The sequence below is a fragment of the Pristis pectinata genome, chromosome 21 (genome assembly GCF_009764475.1).
Source record: "Pristis pectinata isolate sPriPec2 chromosome 21, sPriPec2.1.pri, whole genome shotgun sequence".
In the NCBI taxonomy this organism is placed as follows: domain Eukaryota; kingdom Metazoa; phylum Chordata; class Chondrichthyes; order Rhinopristiformes; family Pristidae; genus Pristis; species Pristis pectinata.
Genome location: NC_067425.1, coordinates 36516558 through 36538979, shown reverse-complemented (window position 1 = coordinate 36538979; position 22422 = coordinate 36516558). Strand labels below are relative to the sequence as shown.

Here is a 22422-nt window from a genome sequence, read left to right as displayed (position 1 = left end):
CCATCGTTTGTTGTTAACTTTTTGAAATGTTATTTAATTTGTGTGACTGTAATGCTGCTTCTGTCTGGCTCTGGCTTGGTAATGACTCCATTGATCCATGTACCAGTTGATAGGAATTATAAACCAGTTTCACTGAGAATCTTATCTCCGCGCAGTGGAGTCCAGAGTTCAAGATTTTAGCATTTGTCTGGATATTTTAGGAAGGAGCTAAACTCAGATATTTGAACTTTAAAAAACCCTGTCTTTTTTCAGTGTGGTTGTTCACAGCTTTAAGTACGGGCAAGTTTTCTCTGAACATGTCCAGGTTCTTCTTGCTACTCTGGGCACTTTGACAATTTATCCGAGCCTGACCCAACTCACGCTCTGCTCCCTCAGTCGCACCAGGCCATTGCCTGACCCAACTCGCGCCCTGCTCCCTGAGATATAGCAATCCATTAACCCACTACCTGTCTCTGTGTCCGGTTTCTTCAAATGTTAAAATCCTAAGAGATAGGATCTCTGTAGATTTGAAAAGGCAAGGGCTTGGTGTGGGGGAAATCCTGTCTTACTAATTTGACTGAGTTTTTTGTGGAGGTAGCTAAGAAGATTGATGAAAGCAGGGTGGTAGACATTGTATGAAAGTTAGTAAGGCATTTGACAAATTTCCACATGGTTGGCTGATGCAGAAGGTTAAGGTACATGGGATCCAAGGTGAGTTAGTTAATTGGATCCAAAATGGAGTAGGTGACGGGAGGCAGAGGGTAGTTGTGGAAGGATGTTTTTCTGATTGGAAGTCTGTGACCAGTGATATACGGCAGGGATCAGTGCTGGGCCTTCTATAAAATAGTGAAGAACGTTGTCTAAGGCTACAGCAGGATGTAGACCAGATGGAAAGTTGGGCGAAGCGTTGGCAGATGGAATTAAATCCCAACAAGTGCAAGGTGATGCATTCTGTCAAGTCAAATAAGGGTAAGGCACATATAGTAAATGGTAGTGCACTGAGGAATGCTGATGGACAGAGAAACTTCCAGGGCTCCAGGTCCAAGTGGTAGGGTAGTGAAGAAGACACATGACATGCTTGCCTTCCTCGGTTGGGGCACAGAATATCAAAGCTGGGACATTATGCTGCAACTTTACAAAACACTGGTTATGTTGCACTTGGACTACTGTGTGCAGTTCTGGTCACCACACTGTAGGAAGGATGTGATTGTGCTGGAGTGAGTGCAGAGGAGATTCTCCAGGATGTCCACGGGATTGGAAGACTTTAGTTACAAGGAGATATTGAATAGGCTGTACTTGTTTAACCTGCAAAGGAGGCTGAGGGGTTACCTGATAGAAGTATTATAGGATTATGAGAAGCATAGACAGGGCAGTCACAATCTGTTTACCGTGGTAGGGGTATCAAAAACAAGAGGGTATAGGTTTAAAGTGAAAAGGAGGAGTCTTAAAGGGGATGAGAGGGGAAAGTTTGGTTGGTATCTGGGACTTGCTGCCAGAGGAGCTGGTGGAATCACTGTGTTTAGGAGGCATAGGTAAGGCACAGAATGATACAAACCTAATGATGGCAAATGGGCTTAGTATAAGTAGGCAAGGTAGTTGGCATGGAAGTGGTGGGGCAAACGGCCTGTTTCTCTTCTGTACAACTCTGTGACTTTGTTAAAACATTGCTCTTAAGTTGTGGCCATAAGGAATAAAGTTTTTTGGGCAGGGGATGTGTCATTTCCTGTCTGTTGTCATAAATGGCTGTGAGCACTGAGGTTTGGTGTCACCATGTCAACATGCGGAGGGGGAATGGTTCTCTCCTCATCCTCCTGATCATGTTGTTCAGTAACAGCTGAAATATCCAGAGTCATTAAACAGGCCAAAACTAAAATTGTGGCACAGATGTACAGGATAAAAATACAGAGGTGTTGAGCCCTTCTGATAAGGCGAATGGGAAGTTATAATTGTGATTCTTTGAGCCAAATGATGCTGCCCGAGGACTGGTGCTGTACGACAAGCTCTGTCTCTGTAGTTGGAAAACCCTTTGTCAATGTGTGTTCTGATTTACAGGTTGCTTGTGGACAGGATCACAGCCTCTTCAGAACAGACAAGGGTGAGGTCTATTCCTGTGGATGGGGAGCTGACGGACAAACAGGTGGGGGTTCCGCTTGGCCTGGAGTTTGACCGGGTCCCTTCAGGATTCAGTTCAGTACCTCAGCTTGTAATATCTCCATATTTCCTTGCAACAGGAAGCCATTTGCAATCAAGTCTATGCCAGATCATCAAAGCAATTCCAATCCCCCACTAAATTTGTCTATAAACGATTCTCCCCACATTCCCATCAACTCTCCCTTAGATTCTGCCAATTCACAATTACAGCAGCCAATTAACCTTCCAAACCTTCCAACCCACTGTCTTTGGGATGTGGGAAGAAACTGGAGCATCTGGGGGAAACCCCAGCAGTCACAGGGAGAATGTGCAAACTCCACACAGACAGCACCAGAGGTCGGGATCAAAGCCTGTATGCTGGAGCTGTGAGGCAGCAGCTCTACCAGCTGTTACACTGTGTCACTCTGTAGATTAAAGCAACGAAGACTCGCATGCAAATGGTAATTATTTGCTTAAAGAAATCTTTGAAGGTGGCAAGAGAATTTGAGCAGCATCAGGGATCCTTGTTCGTTTATAAGTAGTGGCACAGAGGGTAAAAACAAATAAGTTGTGTAACAGCTTCTTCAAGCAAGGGTTAGAGTATTGTGCCCAGATGTGTGCACTAGAATGGTATTGGGGAAGAGATGCACCGAAAGCTTAAAGCAGAGAACATTAACAAGTGATCTAATAGATGTTCAGAACTGAAGGACTTAGAGCAAAATTAATGGTCTTGCAAAGGTCAAAACTGAGACAGCAATGTGGGGTGTTGGGGGAGGGGACCAGAGGTGAGGTGGAGAAGCAGCTGCACACCAAGTGCTGGATGACACTGACCCAGTCCTTCCCGGAATGTCAGCTGTGATCTGCCTGTGCTCGGGATTACCTGTGCAGACCCTGGTGGTCTGCTTTGCTGTCCAGATTTGTGTTCTCTTAATCAATTTTTGTGTCCTCCTTTGCTGCAATCTAAACCGCTCCCAGTCTTTGGGCTTCCTACTTTGACCGACCACTTTATGTGGCTCCTCCTTTTACCTAAGACTACTTTGGACATCTTTTGCTAGCCGTGGGTTGGGTTACATTTTCTTTTGCATTTTTACACTGGGCAGGGATGTATAACTGTTGTGGTTCCTGCATTGGTTCCTTCAGTGCTAACCACTGCCTATTCCCTGTCATACCTCTTCATGGTGTTCCCCAATCCGCCAGAGCCAGCTCACTGCTCACACCTTCATAGTTAGCTTAGATTTAGGATCCTAGTTTCAGGTTGAGCTGCTTCATTTTTCACCTTAATGAAGAATTCTATCATGTTATTGTCTCTCTTCTCTGGTAGACCCCACATCACAAGATTATTAACTAACCCTTTTCCATTGCACAGCACCAGGATAGCCTGTTCTCTAGTTCACTGCTCAGTATGCTGGTTTAAAAAGCCGTCCTGTGCACATTCAAATAATTCTTCCTCCACAGTAGTATTGCTGAAATGGTTTGATGAGTTGATTTATAAATTAAAGTACCCTATGATAATTGTCCTACCCTTGCTATGTGTATCTTTAATTTCCTGTTTGATGCTGTCACCTATATCATCACGACGTTTGGAGCCCTGCAGACAACTCCCACCAGTGTTTGCCACCCGACGGTGATTGTCAGGTCCACATCTTCATTTCCTGAACAAAATGAAGTTCTCTCCTTCCTCTCCATTCCACTTGGTACAGCAGTCTCTCTATGTTGACAGCTAGTACTGTCAAAAAGGTTTTCGTTGGCTTTGTTTATTAGAGTTTACTCTTTAGTTATGGACTAGTTAAGCATCCCTGACCATTCTTTACTTAGGTCTTGGTCACAATGGTGCAGTTTCTAAACCAACCAGGCTGACAGGAGATATTGCTGGAGTGAACATTGTGCAGATCGCAACGTATGGAGACTTCTGTTTGGCTGTATCCAAAGATGGGGGTGTGTTTGGCTGGGGGAACTCTGAGTATCTGCAGCTTGCTACAGTTACTGAGACCACACAGGTAAGCATGGTTCATAGAACAGGACAGCACAGGAATTTGGCCCACCATATCTGCGCTGACCATGATGACAATCTAACTAATCCCATCTGCCTGCACATGGCCTACATGAGAACTTAAGAAATAGGAGCAGGAGTGCCATCTGGCCTGTCGAGCCTGCTCTGCCATTCAATAAGATCATGGCATCTGGCCGTGGACTCAGCTCCACCTCCCTGCCTTTTCCCCATAACCCTTATTCCCCTACTATGCAAAAATCTATCTAACTGTGTCTTAAATAGATTTAATGAGGTAGCCTCTACTGCTTGCCTGGGCAGAGAATTCCACAGATTCACTACTCTCTGGGAAAAGCAGTTCCTCCTCATCTCCGTCTATCTCATCTATCCCTTTCATAATTTTATATGTTTCTATAAGATCCCCTCTCATTCTTCTGAATTCCAGCAAGTAAAGTCCCAGGAGACTCAATCTCTCCTCATAGGCTAACCCCTCATCTCTGGAATCAACCTGGTGAACCTCCTCTGCACCGCCTCCAAAGCCAGTATATCTTTCCTCAAGTAAGGAGACCAGAACTGCATGCAGTACTCCAGGGGCGGCCTCACCAGTACCCTGTACAGTTGCAGCATAACCTCCCTGTCTACCTTTAGGCCCAAGGGACCCCTGTCTTCAAAGGGACCTATGTTAACTTTAGCCACCCTTTTCCGCTTTATATAGTTATAAAAACTTTTACTATCTGTTTTTATATTTTGTGCTAGTTTACTTTCATAATCTATCTTCCCTTTCCTTATTGCTTGCTTAGTGGTTCTTTGTTGCCTTTTAAAGTTTTCCCAATCTCCCAGTGTCCTGCTACTCTTGGTGACTTTGTATGCATGAGCTTTTAGTTTGATGCCTTCTTTTATTTCCTTAGTTATCCAAGGCTGGCTCTCCCCACCTTTACTGTCCTTGCTTTTAACTGGAATATACTTCTGTTGAGCACCGTGAAAAATTTCTTTGAAAGTCTTCCACTGTTCCTCAACTGTCCCACTATATAGCCTGTGTTCCCAGTCTGTGCTAGCCAACTCCTCCCTCATCCCGTGTAGTCTCCCTTGTTTAGGCATGATACACTGGTTTTAGATCAGTACAACATGGTGGGCCGAAGGGCCTGTATTGTGCTGTATTGTTCTATAGATCAAACTATTGCACCCTCCATTTGAATGAGATATTCAATCATACTCTGATCGCTCTTTCCAAGAGGATCCCTAACTACGAGATTGTTAATTTTACCTGTCTCATTGCACAGGACCAGATCTAAGATAGCATTTTCCTTTGTAGGTTCACTAACCTGCTGTTCAAGAAAGCTATCACGGATGCATTCTATGAAGTCCTCCTCAAGACTGCGTCGACCAGCTTGATTCACCCAATCTATGTGCAAGTTAAAGTCCCCCCTGACAACTGCCATTCCCTTCTTACATGCATCAGATATTCCTTGGTTTATTGCCTGTGCCTATTCAGTGGCCTAAAGACAACTCCCACCAGTGATTTTTTTTTCCTTTACTGTTCCTAATCTCTACCCAGATGGACTCAACATTCTGCACCTTAGATTTTATATTGTCTCTCACTATCGCCCTGATCGCATCCTTAATTAAGAGCGCTACCCCACCTCCCTTACCTTCCTGCCTATCCTTCCGTATTACCTGATACACCTGGATATTTAATTCCCACTCATCTTCACCCTGCAGCCACATTTCTGTGAAGGCCACTAAATCACACCACTTTGTACTGATTTGTGCCATAAGTTCACTGACTTTGTTTCGAATACTACGGGCACGCAGATAAAGTGCCCTCATTGTCCTCACTTCGCACATTCCCTGCTTGTTTGTGTTTGTCTGAATGCCTCTTAAATGTCACTGTCATATCTGCTTCCACCACTGACCCTGGCAGCATGTTCCAGGCACCCACCACTCTCTAGGTAAAAAAACTTGCCCCGCATATCTCCCTTAAACTTTCCTTAAGCCTATACCCCCTAGGTTTTGACATATTCACCCTATGAAAGACTCTGACTGTCTACTCTATCTGTGTCTCTCATAACGTTATATACCTCTATCAAGTCAACCCTCAGCCTATGATGCTCCAGAGAAGACATTCCAAATTTGTCCAACCTCTCCTTATAGCTAATACTCTCTAATCCAGTCATCATGCTGGTGAACCTCTTCTTGCACCCTCTCCAAAGCCTCCACATCCTTCCTGTAATGGGGCGATCAGAACAACACACAATACTCCAAATGTGTTTTGTACAGCTGCAATATGACTTCCCGACTTTTATTCTCAATGCCCCGACCGACAAAAACAAGTATGCCATAAACCTTTACCACCCTATCCACTTGAGTTGCCATTTTCAGGTAACTGGACTTGCACCTCAAGATCCCTCTGTACGTCGATGCTCCCAAGGATCCTGCCGTTTACTGTACACTTTCCTCTCACAGTTGACCTACCCCAAAATGCATCACCTCACACTTGCCCGGATTAAACTCCCTCTGCCATTTCTCTGCCCAAATTTCCAACTGATCTGTGTCCTGTATATCCTTTGACAACCTCCCTCACTATTCACAACTCCACCAATGTTCATGTTGTCTGTAAACATATGAATCAGACCACCTACATTTTCATCCAGATCATTTTCACAGTCACCATAACACCCCTTCACCACTACCCTCTATCTTCTATGGCCAAGCCAATTTTGTATCCAGTTTACCAACTTACCGTATATGTGCCTTAATCTTCTGGACCAGCCTACCTTGAGGAACATTGTCATAAGCTTTACTAACATCCACTGCCCTATTGTTCATCAATCATCATTGTCACTTCCTCTAAAAACTCAATCAAACTTGTAAGACCAGACCTCCTCTGCACAAAGCCATGCTGACTGTCCCTAACAAGTCTATGGTTTTCCAAACGCAAGTAAATACTGTCCCTAACAATCTTCCCCAGCAACTTCCCTACCAATGTCTCACCGGTCTATAATTGCATGGCTTATCCCTTTTGCTCTTCTTAAACAAAGGAATAACACTGGCAATTCTCCAGTCTTGTGGGACCTTATCTCAGGGTGTTACCAGTTTCCTTCGTCTCCTCCTTGCCTTCCTGGTATTCAGATGTAACTCCCGTTATTTAGGTTTTGATGCTGTTCTGTGCTGAGATTACAGGGCTGTTATAGTTAGAGTTGTAGGACCAAGGGTCACACAGCTCAGAAACAGGCCCTTCAGCCCACTGTGTCCAAGGCAACCATTGGTATGGTAATCCCATGGACAAATTATATGATCTGTGGCAGGGTTTTGAGTCCTTTCCTTTGACGGTATAAATTGTTTTATATTCTAAGGTAATTAAGATTATTTTATTGCCGATTTTGTATAATTATGAATTTCTGTTTTGATGACTAATATTTACATAAATCCATAAGAAGGTTGCCAAAGGATACGACAGAATATAGATCAATTACAGATATGGGCAGAGAAATGGCAGATGGAGTTTAATCCGGGCAAGTGTGAGGTGTTGCACATTGGCAGGTCAAATGTCAGGGGACAGTACACTGTTAGTGGCAGGACCTTTAAGAATGTTGATGTACAGAGGGATCTTGCAGTCCAAGTTCATAACTCCCTGAAAGTGGCCTGCAAGTAGGTAGGGTGGTAAGGAAGGTTTGCCTTCATTGGTCAGGGCATTGAGTACAAAAGTCAGGAAGTCATGTTGCAGCCGTATAAAACTTTGGTTAGGTCACACTTGGAGTATTGTGTGCAGTTCTGGTCATCCCATTACAGGAAGGATGTGGAGGCTTTGGAAAGTGTACAGAAGGATGCTCCCTGGATTAGAGGATATGAGCTATAAGGAGAGGTTGGTCAGGCTTGGATTGTTTTCTCTGGAGCGTTGGAGGCTGAGGGGAGACCTGATAGAGGTTTATAAGATTACGAGAGGCATCGGTAGAGTAGACAGTTGGAATCCTTTTCCCAGGGTAGAGTTGTCAAATCCCAGAGGGCGTGCATTTAAGGTGAGAGGGGGCAAGTTTAAAATGTGTGGGACAAGAGTGGTGGGTGCCTGGAATGCACTGCTGGGGGTGGAATTGGAAGCAGTTACGATTAAGGCATTTAAGAGCCTTTTAGATGAGGAGTATGAAAATGCAGGGTGGAGGGATATGGGCCATGTGCAGGCACAAGGGATTCGTTTAATTAGGTGTCATGAGCTTAATTAGTTTGGCACAACAAGGTGGGCCGAAGGGCCTGTTCCTGTGCTGCACTGTTCTGTGTTTGCCCTCTGGACAGAGATCGGTGACTTTTTCCTGTCGACGATTTTGTGTTCTCACAGTAAAACTACAAACTGGGAATTGATTTTCTTCAAATGTTTCTTTGCCTCTGTTGAGGAAAACCCAAATCCATAAAACCTCTGGAATGATCCCAGTTTCTGAGATAATTCCCTGACTTACAGGCAGGTCGCCAATGGGAAGGAAGATTTTGAAATTTCTGGGGGAGACCTAAGATTCTAGAACATGGTGATGTGAGAAGGGGAGGGTGGGGAGCTGGGCAAAGCCTAGGCTGTGGTAGTCTGGATGCATGTAAAGTGTAACTTTCCTTCTCTCTAAGTTTGAATTGTCCTTGCAGGTGAATGTGCCGAAGCAGCTCCCGTTTAAGGGCCTGGGAAAGATAAAGTCTGCGGCGTGTGGTGGTACTCACGCTGCAGTCCTCAATAGTAAGTTGTCACCTTTTGTAACAGCATGTTCTAGAACATAGAACAGTACGAAACAGGAACAGGCCCCCGGCCCCGAATGTTGTGCCAAACTAATTCAATACCTAACTAAACTAATCCCTTCTGCCTACACAGTGTCCATATCCCTCCATTCTCTGCACACCCATGTGCCAATGTAAGAGCCTCTTAAACACCTCTATCGTATCTGCCTCCAGCACCGTAGCACATTTGCCTCCACCCACCACTCTCTTTGTAAAAAAAAACTTGTCCCGCATATCTCCTTTGAACTTACCCCCTCTCACCTTAAATGCACGCCCTCTAGTATTAGACATTTCAACCCTGGGGAAAGAGATACCGGCTGTCTACTCTATCTATGCCTCTCATAATCTTATAAACTTCTGTCAGGTCTCCCCTCAGCCTCCACCGCTCCAGAGAAAGCAACCCAAGTAGGTCCAACCTGTCCTTATAGCACCTGCCCTCCAACATCCAACCTACAGCATCCTGGTGAACCTCTTCTGCACCCTCTCCAAAGCCTCCACATCCTTCCTGTAATGGGGCGACCAGAACTGAATGCAATACTCTAGATGCAGCGTAACCAGAGTTTTATAAAGCTGCGACATAACATCCTGACTCTTGAACTCAGTGCCTCGTCTAATAAAGGCAAGCATGCCGTACACCTCCTTTACCACCCTATCAACCTGTGCAGCCACTTTCAGCGAGCTATGGACTTGGACCCCAAGATCCCTCTGTACACCTACACTGTTACGGGTCCTGTCATTAACAGTGTCCTGTCCCTTTACATTTGTTCTCCCAAAGTGCAACACCTCATACTTATCCGGATTAAACTCCATCTGCTATTTCTCCATTCATATCTGCAGCATCCACGGCTCTACCTGGATCAATCACCTTTGTCACTTCCTCAAAAAGCTCAGTAAGACACGACTTACCCCGCACAGAGCCATGCTGACTGTCCTTAAATAGACCAAGAATCCTATCCCTAAGAATCCTCTCCAATAGCTTCCCTACCCCTGATGTGAGACTCGCTGGTCTGTAGTTTCCAGGATTATCCCTATTTCCCTTCTCGAACAACAAAACAAAATTTTGTTGCCAGTCTTCCGGGACCTCGCCTGTGGCTGGAGAGGACACAAAGATCTTGGTCAAGGCCCCAGCATTCCTTTTCAAACCTTCCACTTCGTCATCTTTCTTAATTCCAAGTAATGGGATTGTGCACCGGGGATGGGCTTAACACACGTGGAGAGTGCAGTTAGGTATGACTACTGGGTCTGTGGTTCAGAGTTCACTTTGTGGTTCGGAGCTGTCCAGGGCTGTCCACATTGGCCCAAAACTTGTCAAAATCACATCCACCTCGAGCAAACCTTTAACATTTCATCTAAACAATGGCACTCCCTCATACCACCAGGGTTTTGTTGCAGTCTCAGCGGGGGGCCGAGCCCACTGCCCTTGTCCCCAGGAATGTTCACGCTCTCTCAGCTGATCCACTGGGCGACCCCCTTTGATGCTCGTTACCTGAAAGTGTTCACAAGAGTATCCGTACTTTCTGAACACATCTCTACTTTGCCAAAAATATTTCTTTGTTGTTTGCAGGTGATGGCAACATGTTTGTGTGGGGCTACGGGATCCTGGGGAAAGGATGTAACCTTTCTGAGTCCAGACTGCCGGAGATGATCCCACCAACACTGTTCGGCTGCTCTGAGTTCACACCCCAAGTGCGAGTTGATCGCGTTGCCTGTGGGCTCCATCATTTTGCTGCCGTCACTAGTGAGTATGTTGTACAGATCGAGGAGGTGTTGGAACAGTTGGTTTGTTTTGCTCTGGCGTCTGATCACGTTCCAAGTTCCCATCCTCTCGCACTTGTACATCTCGCGGTCTGTATCTCTGAGGCCAACAAATTCAGCCTGTGGTTCCTTGAATTGTAGGAATCTTCAGGAATGGGCAAAGCTCCGTGTCTGGTAACTCATGCCCCAGTCTAACCCTACCACCCCTTTGTTCAACACTCACCCTTGTACTGCTGATACACTCTGTGTGCACTGGTTCCCCAGCTCCTCACCACACTCCACATCCACACCCGATCCTTGCTTTCTGTTGCAGCCAGTTTTCAATTCACTTTTGAATACTTCACCTGCTGCATTGTGTTTTCTGGCCTCTTGTTCGATAACCTGTGTGATGTAGATGAAATCTTTCTTGTAGGTTGGAGGAAGCAAGTAGACCACAGCACAGGTCACCCTGCCCCATCCTCACCACACATTCTCAATGAAAGCTTTAATCTCCTCTTCCTCAGCTCTCTCCCTGTGGCCCTGGAATTATTTTGTTTTATATTTATATCCACATCCATGTGGAAAGTTACAATTGAATTTGTTTCTACCTCACTCGCAGACCTTGCATCAAGATGAGAATGACCATTGCACTTCTATGGTTTGCCTGAATCTCTGGTTTCCCCTCAGCTGTGGAAATATTTCCTCCTTATCTACCCAAAGAAAATCCTGAATGCCTCTGCTATATCTCCCATTTATCCCATAAAGGGAATAATCACAGTTTCTCCAGGCTCTACGTACAACTGAACTCCCTCTGCCAGGCATCATTCCAATCAATCACCTTGGCCTCTCTTCTTGACATCGTTCCTCAAGTGTAGTCATGGAATCATGAAGTACAGGGACAGCCCACCATGTCCCTGCAGACCTCCATGTTTCTCTCTGTACTAATCCATGTACCAACACTTGGTCTGTGGCCTCTGTGCCTCGGCAATTCAAGTGCTTGTCCAGAAATGTTGTGAGAGTCTCTGCCTCCAGCACGCACTCAGGAGGTGTGTTCCAGATTCCAGCCTCCATCTGGATGAGAACATTTTTCCTTAGGTCACCTTTAAACCTCTTACACCTCACCTTAAACCTTTTGCTTTCTGCCTTTAGACATTTTCGTTACAGGGAAATTTTCTCACTAATCACCCCATCTATGTCCTTTGTAATTTTGTACACCTGGGAAAACAAATCCTGCCTCTCCTTGTAACTGAAGCGCTCCATGGGATTGGGATTTCTGTAAAAAGTTCATGTTCAGTTGCACAGAGATTACTGAAGCTTTCGTTGCAAGCCATTGGCTTTTCACCCGGGCTTTGTTCTGGTAAAGCACCAACACAGACATGATGGGCTGAATGTTCTCCTGTGCTGTAACCATTCTGTGTTCCTGTGATGGTTGGAGATGAGCAGATGTAGCAGTTTCACCATCCTCCAATTACACAAGGACAAACGAAAGAGCAGAGTGTGTTGTTTGGCCCCTCATTAACACCCCACTATTTAGTAAGACCACACTGACCTTTCAGTTCAGCGCCAGTTTCCCACGTTAACCCCATATCCCTCAATTCCCTTAATATCTAAACATCCATAGATCTTTTGAATATCTTTATCTTTATTTCTTTATTTCTTTGTCATTGTACTGTTGCAACAACAACACAACGAGATTACGATGGCACTCCCTTGCCTAATAAAAACCAAAATAGTAAATTGATAAGAGCAATTATAACTATAAAATAAAACAAACATACTTACACAAATATAAAGTATAAAAAAAAGGCAGTGTGCAAATGAACTGTGATAATAATGATAATCAGCAGCATATCAATATATTAAATAACACCATGCTAAGTCCGGCCAGTAAAGGGGGGGAAGACATAGTACGTGTGTGTATGTATGTATAGGAGGTGTCAGTCCATGTTCAACAATTTAACAGCTTTGGGGGAAAAAGGCTGTGTTTCAGTCCTGTAGTGTGTGCCTGTATTGCCTACCAGAGGGGAGTAGTTTAAAGAGGTAGTGAGCAGGGTGAGCTGGTTATCCAATGATGTTTAAAGCCCTGCTCCGACATCGAGCCTGATAGATGTCCTCCATCGCTGGTAACTGAGTCCCAATGATGTTTTGGGCCATCTTGATGACTCTCTGCAGAGCCTTCTGCTCCTTCCTAGTGCAGCTGGCATACCAAGCAGTAATGCTGTATGGCAGGATGCTCTCCACTGCACACCGGTAGAAGTTCACCAGAATGTTCTGAGACAGTCTGGCTCTCCTCAATTTCCTCAAAAAATCGAGGTGTTGCTGTGCCTTCCTAATGACGGCTGAGGGGTGTATTGCCCAGGAAAAGTCCTCAGTGATGTATGCCCCCAGCAATTTAAAACTGGAGACTCTCTCCACAGCCTCGCCACCAATGAACACTGGACCAAGATCTATCTTCCTTGACTTCCTGAAATCCACCACAATCTACTTTGTGACTGAACATCCACAGCTCCCTAGGGAAGAGAATTCAAAAGATTCAGCACCCTGTTGGTGTAGAAATTTGTTCTCATCTTGGTTCTGAATAGTCTACCCTTTCTTTGAGACTGTGACCCCTAGTTCTAGACACAAGCCAGGTGAAACGTCACCCCTACATCTGCCCTGTCAGGCCCAATATAAACTGTATACATTTCAGTGGGATCACCTCTCATTCTTCTCAACTCAAGAGTACAAGCTCTGCCTACTTCATGTCACTCCATCTGTCAAACCTACCCAATCCTGGTGACCGTTGTTGAGTGCAGTCCCTCTGTCACAAACATCTCCGTCTGTGGGGTTGGGAGCAGAGCAGACCCAGACACAATGTTCCAGGTACAGTACGTTGTCTTTACCTGCACTCGAATCCTCCAGCAATATAGGACAACATACTAGCTACCTTTCTACTAGTGTTCAGTGATTGCTGCTTCAATGCCAAGTCCCTTGGTAGTTTCAATGCCAAGTCCCTTGGTAGTTTCAATGCCAAGTCCCTTGGTAGTCCAATGCCAAGGCACAGGTACTGACAGAACCAGGCAACTTGGACAGAAACCCCCAAACTCATCATTTCACATGTTTCCCAAACTTATTTTGTTCGTCACATTAAGTGATGTATAATATTTCATATTTCACCATTCCAAGTATAAGGTATATTATTCCATATCATTGCTTTAGTGTGAGATCAATTACACTGACACAGGACTGTAGTGGTAGGAGACTGGATAGTTAGGGGGGCAGACAGGAGATTCTGTGACTGCAAGAGGGGACCCCAGGATGGTGTGTTGTCTCCCTGGTGCCTGGGTCGAGGGGGTCCCTGAGTGGTTGCAGAACATTCTCAAAGGGGAGGGTGAGCAGCCAGGAGTCGTGGACATTGGCATAAATGACTGGTAGAGAAAGGGATGAGGTCCTGCGGAGTGAATATAGGGAGTTAGGAAAGAGGTTAAAAAGCAGGACGTGGAGGGTGGTAATCTCTGGATTACTCCCTGTGTCACGTGCCAGTGAAGGTGACAATAGGAGGATCCAGCAGATGGACGTGTGGCTGAAGGGTTGGTGCAGGGGGCAGGGGTTCAGATTGTTTGGACCATTGGGATCTCTTGGGCCAGGGGTGACCTGTACAATAGGGACGGATTACACCTGAACTGGAGGGGGACCAATATCCTGGTGGGCAGATTTACTAGTGCTGCCAGGGAGGCTTTAAACTAGATTGGCGGTGGGGGGGGTGGGGATTCAAATTAGAAGTGAAGCTGGAAGTTGAGACAGAATTCAATGACAGTAGGGCCAGTATACAAGACAGGGAGTGAGGAAAGACTGTTGGGTTAAATAGCATTTATTTCAATACAAGAAGTCTGACAGGCGAAGTGGATGAACGCAGGATGTGGATGGCTACATTGGACTGGGATATTATAGCCATTACGGAAACCTGGCTAAGGGAGGGACAGAACCGGCAGCTCAGTGTTCCAGGTTACAGGTGCTATGGGTGGGATAGAGGTGGAGGAGAGAGAGGAGGGGGAGCTGCATTTCCGTTTAAGAACATCATGGCAGTTGTCCGAGATGAAATTCCTGAGGGATCGTCCAGTGAGGCTTTATGGGTGGAGCTGAGAAATAAGAAAGGGATGATCACCTTGTTGGGGTCGTACTAAAGGCCCCCTAATAGAGGAACAAATATAACAGGGAGATTGTGGAGAGTTGCAAAAATAATAGGGTTGTCATAGTAGGGGATTTTAACTTTCCAAACATAGAGTGGGACTGCCGTAGTGCTACGGGCTTAAATGGGGTGGAATTTGTTAAGTGTGTTCAGGGAAGTTTCCTTGGGCAACATTAGAGAGAGCCCTACCAGGGAGAGGGCAAAGCTTGACCCACTCTTGGGTAATAGGGCAGGGCAAGTGACTGAGGTGTCAGTAGGGGAGTGCTTTGGGACCAGTGACCATAGTTGTATTCGTTTTACACTAGTTATGGAAAGGGACAGATCTGGTCCACAAGTTAAAGTTCTAAATTGGGGCAAGGCAAATTTTGACAGTATTAGGCAGGACCTTGCAAAGGTTAATTGCACTAGGTTGTTTGCAGGCAAATGGATGAATGGTAGGTGGGAGGCTTTAAAAAGTGAGATATGAAGAGTTCAAGATCTGCATGTTCCTGTTAGAGTGAAGGGCAAGGCTGGCAGGAGTAGGGAACCCTGGATCATGAGGGATATTGAGGGTCTGGTCAGGAAAATGGAGGCATGGGTCAGGGAGCTGGGATCACGTGAATCCCTGGGGGAGTTTAGGGGATGCATGAGTGTACTCAAGGAAATCAGGGGGGCAAAAAGGGTGGATGAGATAGCTTTGGCAGAGAATCCATAGAGATTTTATGAGTATTTAAGGGGAAAAGAGTAACTGGAGAGAGAATAGGGCCCCTCAAAGACCGGGGGGCGGTGGGGGGCACCTTTGTGTGGAGCCACAGAAAATGGGTGAATATTTCTCCTCTGTTTTTACCATGGAGAAAGACTTGAAGACTTCAGAATTGAGGTGGTTAATGGGGATGTCTTGGGGATAGTCGACATTACAGCAGAGGAGGTGCTGAATGTCTTAAAGCATGTGAAGACAGATAAATCTCCAGGGCCTGACAGGGTGTATCCAAGAACGCTGTGGGAAGTTAGAGAAGAAATTGTGGGAGCCCTGGCTGAGATATATGCATCATCGTTAGTGACGGGTGAGGTGCTGGAAGACTGGAGGGTGGCGAATGTTGTGCCTTTATTTAAGAAGGGCTGCAAAGTAAAACCTGGGAACTGTAGACCAGTAAGCCTAATATCTGAGGTAGGCAAGTTATTAGACAGGATTCTGAGGGATAAGATATACAAGCATTTGGAAAGACGGGGGTTGATTAGGGGTAGTCAGCACAGCTTTGTGCGTGGGAGGTCACATCTCACGAATTTGGTTGAGTTTTTTGAAGAAGTAACCAAGAAGGTCAATGAGGGCAGGGCGGTAGACGTAGTCTATATGGACTTCATTAAGGCCTTTGATAAGGTTCCGTATGGTAGGCTGCTATGCAAAGTTAGATTGCAGGAGATACAGGAAGGGATGGCGAATTGGATACACAGTTGGCGTGATGGTAGGAAGCAGAGGGTGATGGTGGAAGGTTATTTCTCGGACTGGAGGCCAGTGACTAGTGGTGTTCCCCAGGGGTCGGTGCTGAGCACATTGCTGTTTGTCATCTATATCAACGATTTGGATAAAAACATACAAGGCATGGTTAGTACGTTTGCAGATGACACTAAAATAGGTGGTATAGTGGACAGTGAAGGGTACAGGGGGATCTTGATCAGCTGGGTAAGTGGGTTGAGAATGGCAAATGGAGTTTAATTCAGACAGGTGTAAGGTGTTGCATTTTGGGAAGACAAATGAGGGTAGGACTTTCACAGTGAACGGTAGGGCCCTGGGGAGTGCTGTAGAACATTGTGAACATTGCAAAGTGATCATAGTGTTGCTATACTGAGGTAGTGATTAGAGTTGTGCAGGTTGGTTCAAGAATCGAATGGTTGAAGGGAAGTAGCTGTTCCTGAACCTGGTGGTGTGGGACTTCAGGCTTCTGTACCTCCTGCCCGATGTTCCCCAGGGGCCGGTGCTAAGCCCATTGCTATTTGTCATCTATATCAATGATTTGGATGAGAATGTACAAGGCGTGGTTAGTAAGTTTGCAGATGACACTAAAATAGGTGGTGCCATTGACAGTGAAGATGGCTCTCAGGATTTACAGAGGGATCTTGATCAGCTGCAAGAAGATGGCATGGCCCGGATGGTGGAGATCTTTGATGATGGATGTTGCCTTCTTGAGGCAGCGTCTCGTTAAGCTGGAAAGAGTTCAGATTTATGAGGATGTTGCCAGGATTCGAAGGACTGAGTTATGGACAGAGGTTGAGCATGTTGGGACTTTGTTCACTGGAGCAGAGGAGAATGAGAGGTGATCGTATAGAGGTGTATAAAATCAAGAGGGGCTTCGATAGGGTCAATGCATTAGTCTTTTTCCCAGGGTTTGGGAATCAAGAACTAGACGACGTGGGTTTGCGAGAGGGGAGAGATTTAATAAGAACCTGAAGGGTGACTTTTTCGCCCAGAGGGTGGTCAGTATATGGAACAAGCTGCCAGAGGAAGTGGGTGAGGCAGGTACATTAACAACATTTAAAAGGCACCTGGACAGGTACATGGATAGGAAAGGGTCAGATGGATATGGGACTAGCTTAGTCCCATATCCATCTGACTTTATTGGTCAGCTTGGAGCAGTTGGGCTGAAGGGCCTGTTTCCGTGCTGTATGACTCTAATTATCCTTTACATACATTCCTTGAATGAGCAGTTTAAAAGTCTGTAGCACAGGACCCAACCCCTCAGTGCCCAATGGCAGTGAGACCTTAGACCACAGTACTTCCCCACTGAGCCTTTGCGGTGGCTGCACCAAGCTTCAATGTGTCCCTCACCCTGGAATATGCTATTGGGACATATGCTAACACTGAAACACCAACAGATTTTGGGCAGACCTGAGGGAGTCTTTCACAGAGTTGATCACCTTCCAGAACAGCAAATGAATGTCTGTGGGAAGTGTGTAGAAACCAGAGTTCTGTGCTATGAAGCAGCCCGGGATGAACCTCGAAGAAGACCACTGTGTTCCTTTCGGACCTTCCTGGCAAGTGCAGGGTCCAGAAGGAAATGAAGATGGTCACTGGCCATTCCCCCCACCCCCCCCCCCCCCATAGTTAGCCTTCCATCCTCTGCCTAAACCCCACCACCCTGGTGTCAGAGGGACTAGTTGACTGATGGAAGGTCACAGAGATGTACAGCACAGAAACAAGCGCTTCAGCCCACAACATCTGTGCTGACCTTCTGATCCCGTTTGCCCACATTAGCTCAGTGTCCTTCCGTACCTTGCCTATTTAAGGGTCTGTCTAACCGTCTCCTAAACATAGAGGTTGTATCTGATCCCACCACCTCCTCTGGCAGCGTGTCCCAGATATCAGCCACTCTCTGTGTGGGGAAAAGGAACTTACCCCTCAGACCCCCTTTAAAACTCCTTCCTCTCACCTCAAGCCTGAGCCCTTGTTTTTAATACCCCTATCTTAGGAAACAGATTTTGACTATCTGTCCTGTCTCTGCCTCTCATAATCTTACGCACTTCTATCAAGTAAACCCTCGGGCTCCATGCAAGTAAAGCTTGCCCGGCCTTTCCTTGTATCTCAAGGCCTCCAATCCAGGCAACATCCTGGTGAATCTCCTCTGCAGTGAAACCACATCCTGTCCTACAGTGTGGTGACAGAACAGCACAAAATGCCTCAGATGCAGCCTAACTTGTGTTTCATAAAGTTGTAGCATAATGTCCCAACTCTTACATTTTGTGCCCTGACCGATGAAGGCAGGCGCCCCATTACGTCTTCTTCACCACCGTATCCACCTGTGTTGCCACTTTTAGGGAACAATGAATTTGAACTCCATGGTCTCTCTGTTCGCCAACATTCCTCAGTGCCCTACTATTTACTGAATATGTCCTACTCCCCATTTGACTTCCCAAAATGCATCACCTCGCACATGTCAGGAGTAAATTCCATCTCTGCCCAACTTTCCATCGGATCTATATCCTGCTGTACCCCTAGACAACCTTCCTCACTACCCACAACACCACCAATGTTTGTGTCATCCGCAGGGTTTGGCTGCAGGTTGTGGCTTGAACGTCGTGTTCTGTGATGTTACAAACTACTGCCATTGTTCAGACATCACCACTGCATGGTCTCTTTGTTACACTGGAGCAAAATCATCTGTATTCAACCAATAGTTGAAGCTCTGTATGTAGGAGTTGATTTTAATGTTTGTGTAATAAACCGAGAGGTAACAGTGTCCTTGTGTTCCAGATCGTGGGGAGCTCTTTGTATGGGGTAAGAACCAGCGGGGTTGCCTTGGCATTGGAAGGATGGACGATCAGTACTTCCCCTGGAGGGTAAGTTCTCCAGGAACCTGATATTTGGTGTTGGTTCTGACCATTTCCATATCCAGGTCACAGAATCCAGCGTGACAAACAATGTGAAATGAAGTCAAGCAGACTTCTGTAGTAACACACGCCCTTTAATGAATCTCTTGGATCAGCCCCAGAGGGTCAATGAATTAATGGATCTCCTCTCATTTGTAGACTTGCTGACATTAACATCTCAACATAAGATGCCCAAAGAATGGTTATTTTCTGAAGAGGGCAGTGATGCTACAGAGGTTAACTCGCCCCCATTGTAAATGTTAAGTGCTGTGTTCAGTCTTAAGCCTTGATAAATCTCCTGATATGAGGGTGATGCACTCCTCTAATGAAACAACTATCTCAGACCCATTTCATTTCACATGTGCTTGTTACCTGAAGTCAATTCGAGTTACAAGACAGAAATCCCCCATGTGTCTGATCTCCTCTGGAGTTTAGCACCTCTCTCCACCGCCTGCGGAGATGGGACCCACTGCTGCTGGGGGAGGTGACTAATTGTACCCGTCGTGTGTTACAGGTGACGGTACCAGGAGATGTCACGGATGTGGCTTGTGGGGTCGACCACATGGTGGCGATGACAAAATCATTCATCTGACCTGACAGCCCACGAACAGGGGTGATTATAAAAACATCTCCGATTCTCGGCAAAAACTGTTCCAAGTACTCACTTTGGACTTCACAATGGAGGCTTGTTTTTGAACAAGACATAGATTTCTGCTTTTCCTCAGGTGTCCACAGTGGGCCAGATGTGTCCCTAGCATGTTCAAATGTCAGGATGTGACCTCCCCACAGCCTGGCTGTTCTCCTTCTTTGGCAATGACTCATTTTCTTTTATTCCCTTTAACACTGAGTGGTGAACTTAACTTACTGACCATGCTGTGAGCATAATGCTGCAGCTGTGGTCACAGCGTTGACCAATGGATGTCACTACCTGATCACACTGGGATTTGTACCTCAACCAATCACTCTGACAAACTGGCTTCTCTGGGAAAGAATTCTTCTGTTTCAAATGCCAAAGGTCTCAGCTAATCTTTCGCTGTGATGTAGTTCCTCCCCTCCTCGTCTCCTAGCTTTCATTAAACTTCACATAAAAGTACCTGCAGTGAGAGAGCCCTGTGGGAGATCTGAGCTGCTGTGTCCTCACCAAATCCCAGGCACCACACACCGATGAGGCCACAATGGCAGCACCCAGCAGCACAGCTGTCCGCCTTCACTGGTGTGTCATCTGCACTGAGGCGGGAGCCTTGGATTCATGTGGGAAGGCTGTGATATCCCTGCTTCCCTACCATCAGTCAAACTTCTCCATAGAGTCACACAGCACAGTCACACCCAACTGGTCCATGCTGACCAAGATTCCCATCTAAGATAGTCCCATTTGCCCACTTTAGGCCCATATCCCTCTAAAACTTTCCTATCCATGTACCTGTCCAAGTACCTTTTAAATGTTGTTAATGTACCTGCCTCACCCACTTCCTCCGGCAGCTCGTTCCATATACTGACCACCCTCTGGGTGAAAAAGTCGCTCCTCAGGTTCCTATTAAATCTCTCCCCTCTCACCTTAAACCTGTGCCCTCTAGTCCTTGATTCTCCAACCCTGGGAAAAAGGCACAGTTGTTAAAAATAACGCTGGCAGTGGGTGCATTGAATGGAGTGCAGTCCCCAACTGCCAGTCCCCGGTAGAAGGGCCCCAGATTCTCCTGGTGTTAGACACAGTTACTCCAAGGGCTTCCTGTGACAGTGGAAAGGGGAGCTGGTTCCTGAGGAACACTGGTGGAACTGCATGACAGTGTGTGTCTGACTGTATTTATACAGTCTGGGTCACAGCTGATAAGGTGGCCACAGAGCCAGAAATAATGGGGTGAATGGAACGAACAAGACGGGGTGTTGGACGTGACTGAGGGGGGTTTCCAGCGGGTGGGAGAGGACATTGTGATGGCTGTTACAGTGAACAGCAGTATTCGAGAAGTGCATCAAGGTCAGCCCAAAATTGGTGGAAATCCCCAGGGCTGTTACTAAAGACTTCTGCCCCTTTCCCAGTGTCTCATGGGGAAAGCTACTGGGATTCTCATTCTAATAAATAGATTATAAAAGATAATCAAAGGAGATAGATGCGATGAATTTGCTTGAGTTTGATGTTATGGATAAATTTGTTCGTGTTTTATCACTGAATTGAGGAGGGAAGCTCCACACCAGAATTCTATCGGTGAACCCCAACGTGTTGCAGAAACTACAGCCTCTCTGAGCAGAGGTTGATCTATTACCAGGCAGTTTTGGCAATGGACCACTCGTGACCAGAGTTTATCAAGAGGTCAAATGTGAGATGATGCATGGTTTATCTTCAGACATCTGGAGGCCCCGGAGTCGGTGGCAAGGGAGTGGTTTTTGGAGAGTCTGAGGGAGGGCAAGGACTTTATAAAATATCTTTGTCCATCAGCCGCGGACAGCCTCAGTCCATACTGAGAATGAGAAAGATGCTAAATAAATGTGTCCCTTTTATCTTGTTTACACTTGTCTGAAGTCTGCCTCGTTACTCAGGCCTTGTCAAAGGATAGACATTGCACCTTCCTGTGTGTGCCGAGTGTGACTCTGTACAGTGGAGCCGTTCTGATCGCCTGCGCCTCCTCACCACTGGACCAAGCCCGTGTTCTGAGTCCACCTCACACCTGCAGATCATGCACCGGCACCTCGTACTCCGGAGAACTGGAGTGGGAGCAGCTTGCCCTCGGCCCCGGGGAGGTTGCCCTAGTTTGAAGCGTACACCTGGATTCCCACTGCACTGTCTGTTCCAAGGGACCTGCATCCCAGCTTTTTGAGGGAGAATTCCAGAAACAAACTGTGCTCTGTGGAGGGAAAGTTGCTTCACAGCTGAACATCTAAGATTGGTCTGAGCTCGCCCTCAAGAGGGGAGTGAATCCCAATCCCGCGGTAAACTCTCAGGTTACATCACCCCTCGGGGTCCTAAAGGGAGAGCAGGACCTATTCTCACAACTCATGCCTCAGAACATCAGGTGAATCGGTACACACGTGAACACATCACCATCGGGTGAAAGCGGCACTGACAGTGGGCACAGGAAGGGAAAGGTCGTGCTTGGTGCACTGTTGGGACTGTGGGACTGACCGACCCTGATGTTGGGACTGTGGGACGGACTGACCCTGATGTTGGGTCTGTGGGACGGACGGACTTACCCTGACGTTGGGACTGTGGGACGGATGGACAGACTGACCCTGATGTTGGGTCTGTAGGACAGACTGACCCTGATGTTGGAACTGTGGGACGGACTGTTGACGAACTGCTGACAGTAGTGAGGTCGGAGCTGCAGCCTCATTTCCACACCCA

General features: G+C 46.4%; 1 protein-coding gene across 1 annotated transcript in view; it reads left to right on the top strand.

The window, feature by feature from the left end:
* The window catches only part of rcc1l (RCC1 like), a 33388-nt gene extending 11807 nt beyond the window's left edge, over nt 1-21581 (top strand). The window contains exons 6-11 of the mRNA XM_052035822.1: nt 2032-2116; nt 3925-4106; nt 8720-8807; nt 10410-10583; nt 18973-19058; nt 19603-21581. Of these exons, the coding sequence (XP_051891782.1) occupies nt 2032-2116; nt 3925-4106; nt 8720-8807; nt 10410-10583; nt 18973-19058; nt 19603-19680 (693 nt within the window). The 3' untranslated portion in view covers nt 19681-21581. The remainder of the gene's footprint in view (nt 1-2031; nt 2117-3924; nt 4107-8719; nt 8808-10409; nt 10584-18972; nt 19059-19602) is intronic.
* Nucleotides 21582-22422: the final 841 nt, after the last annotated feature.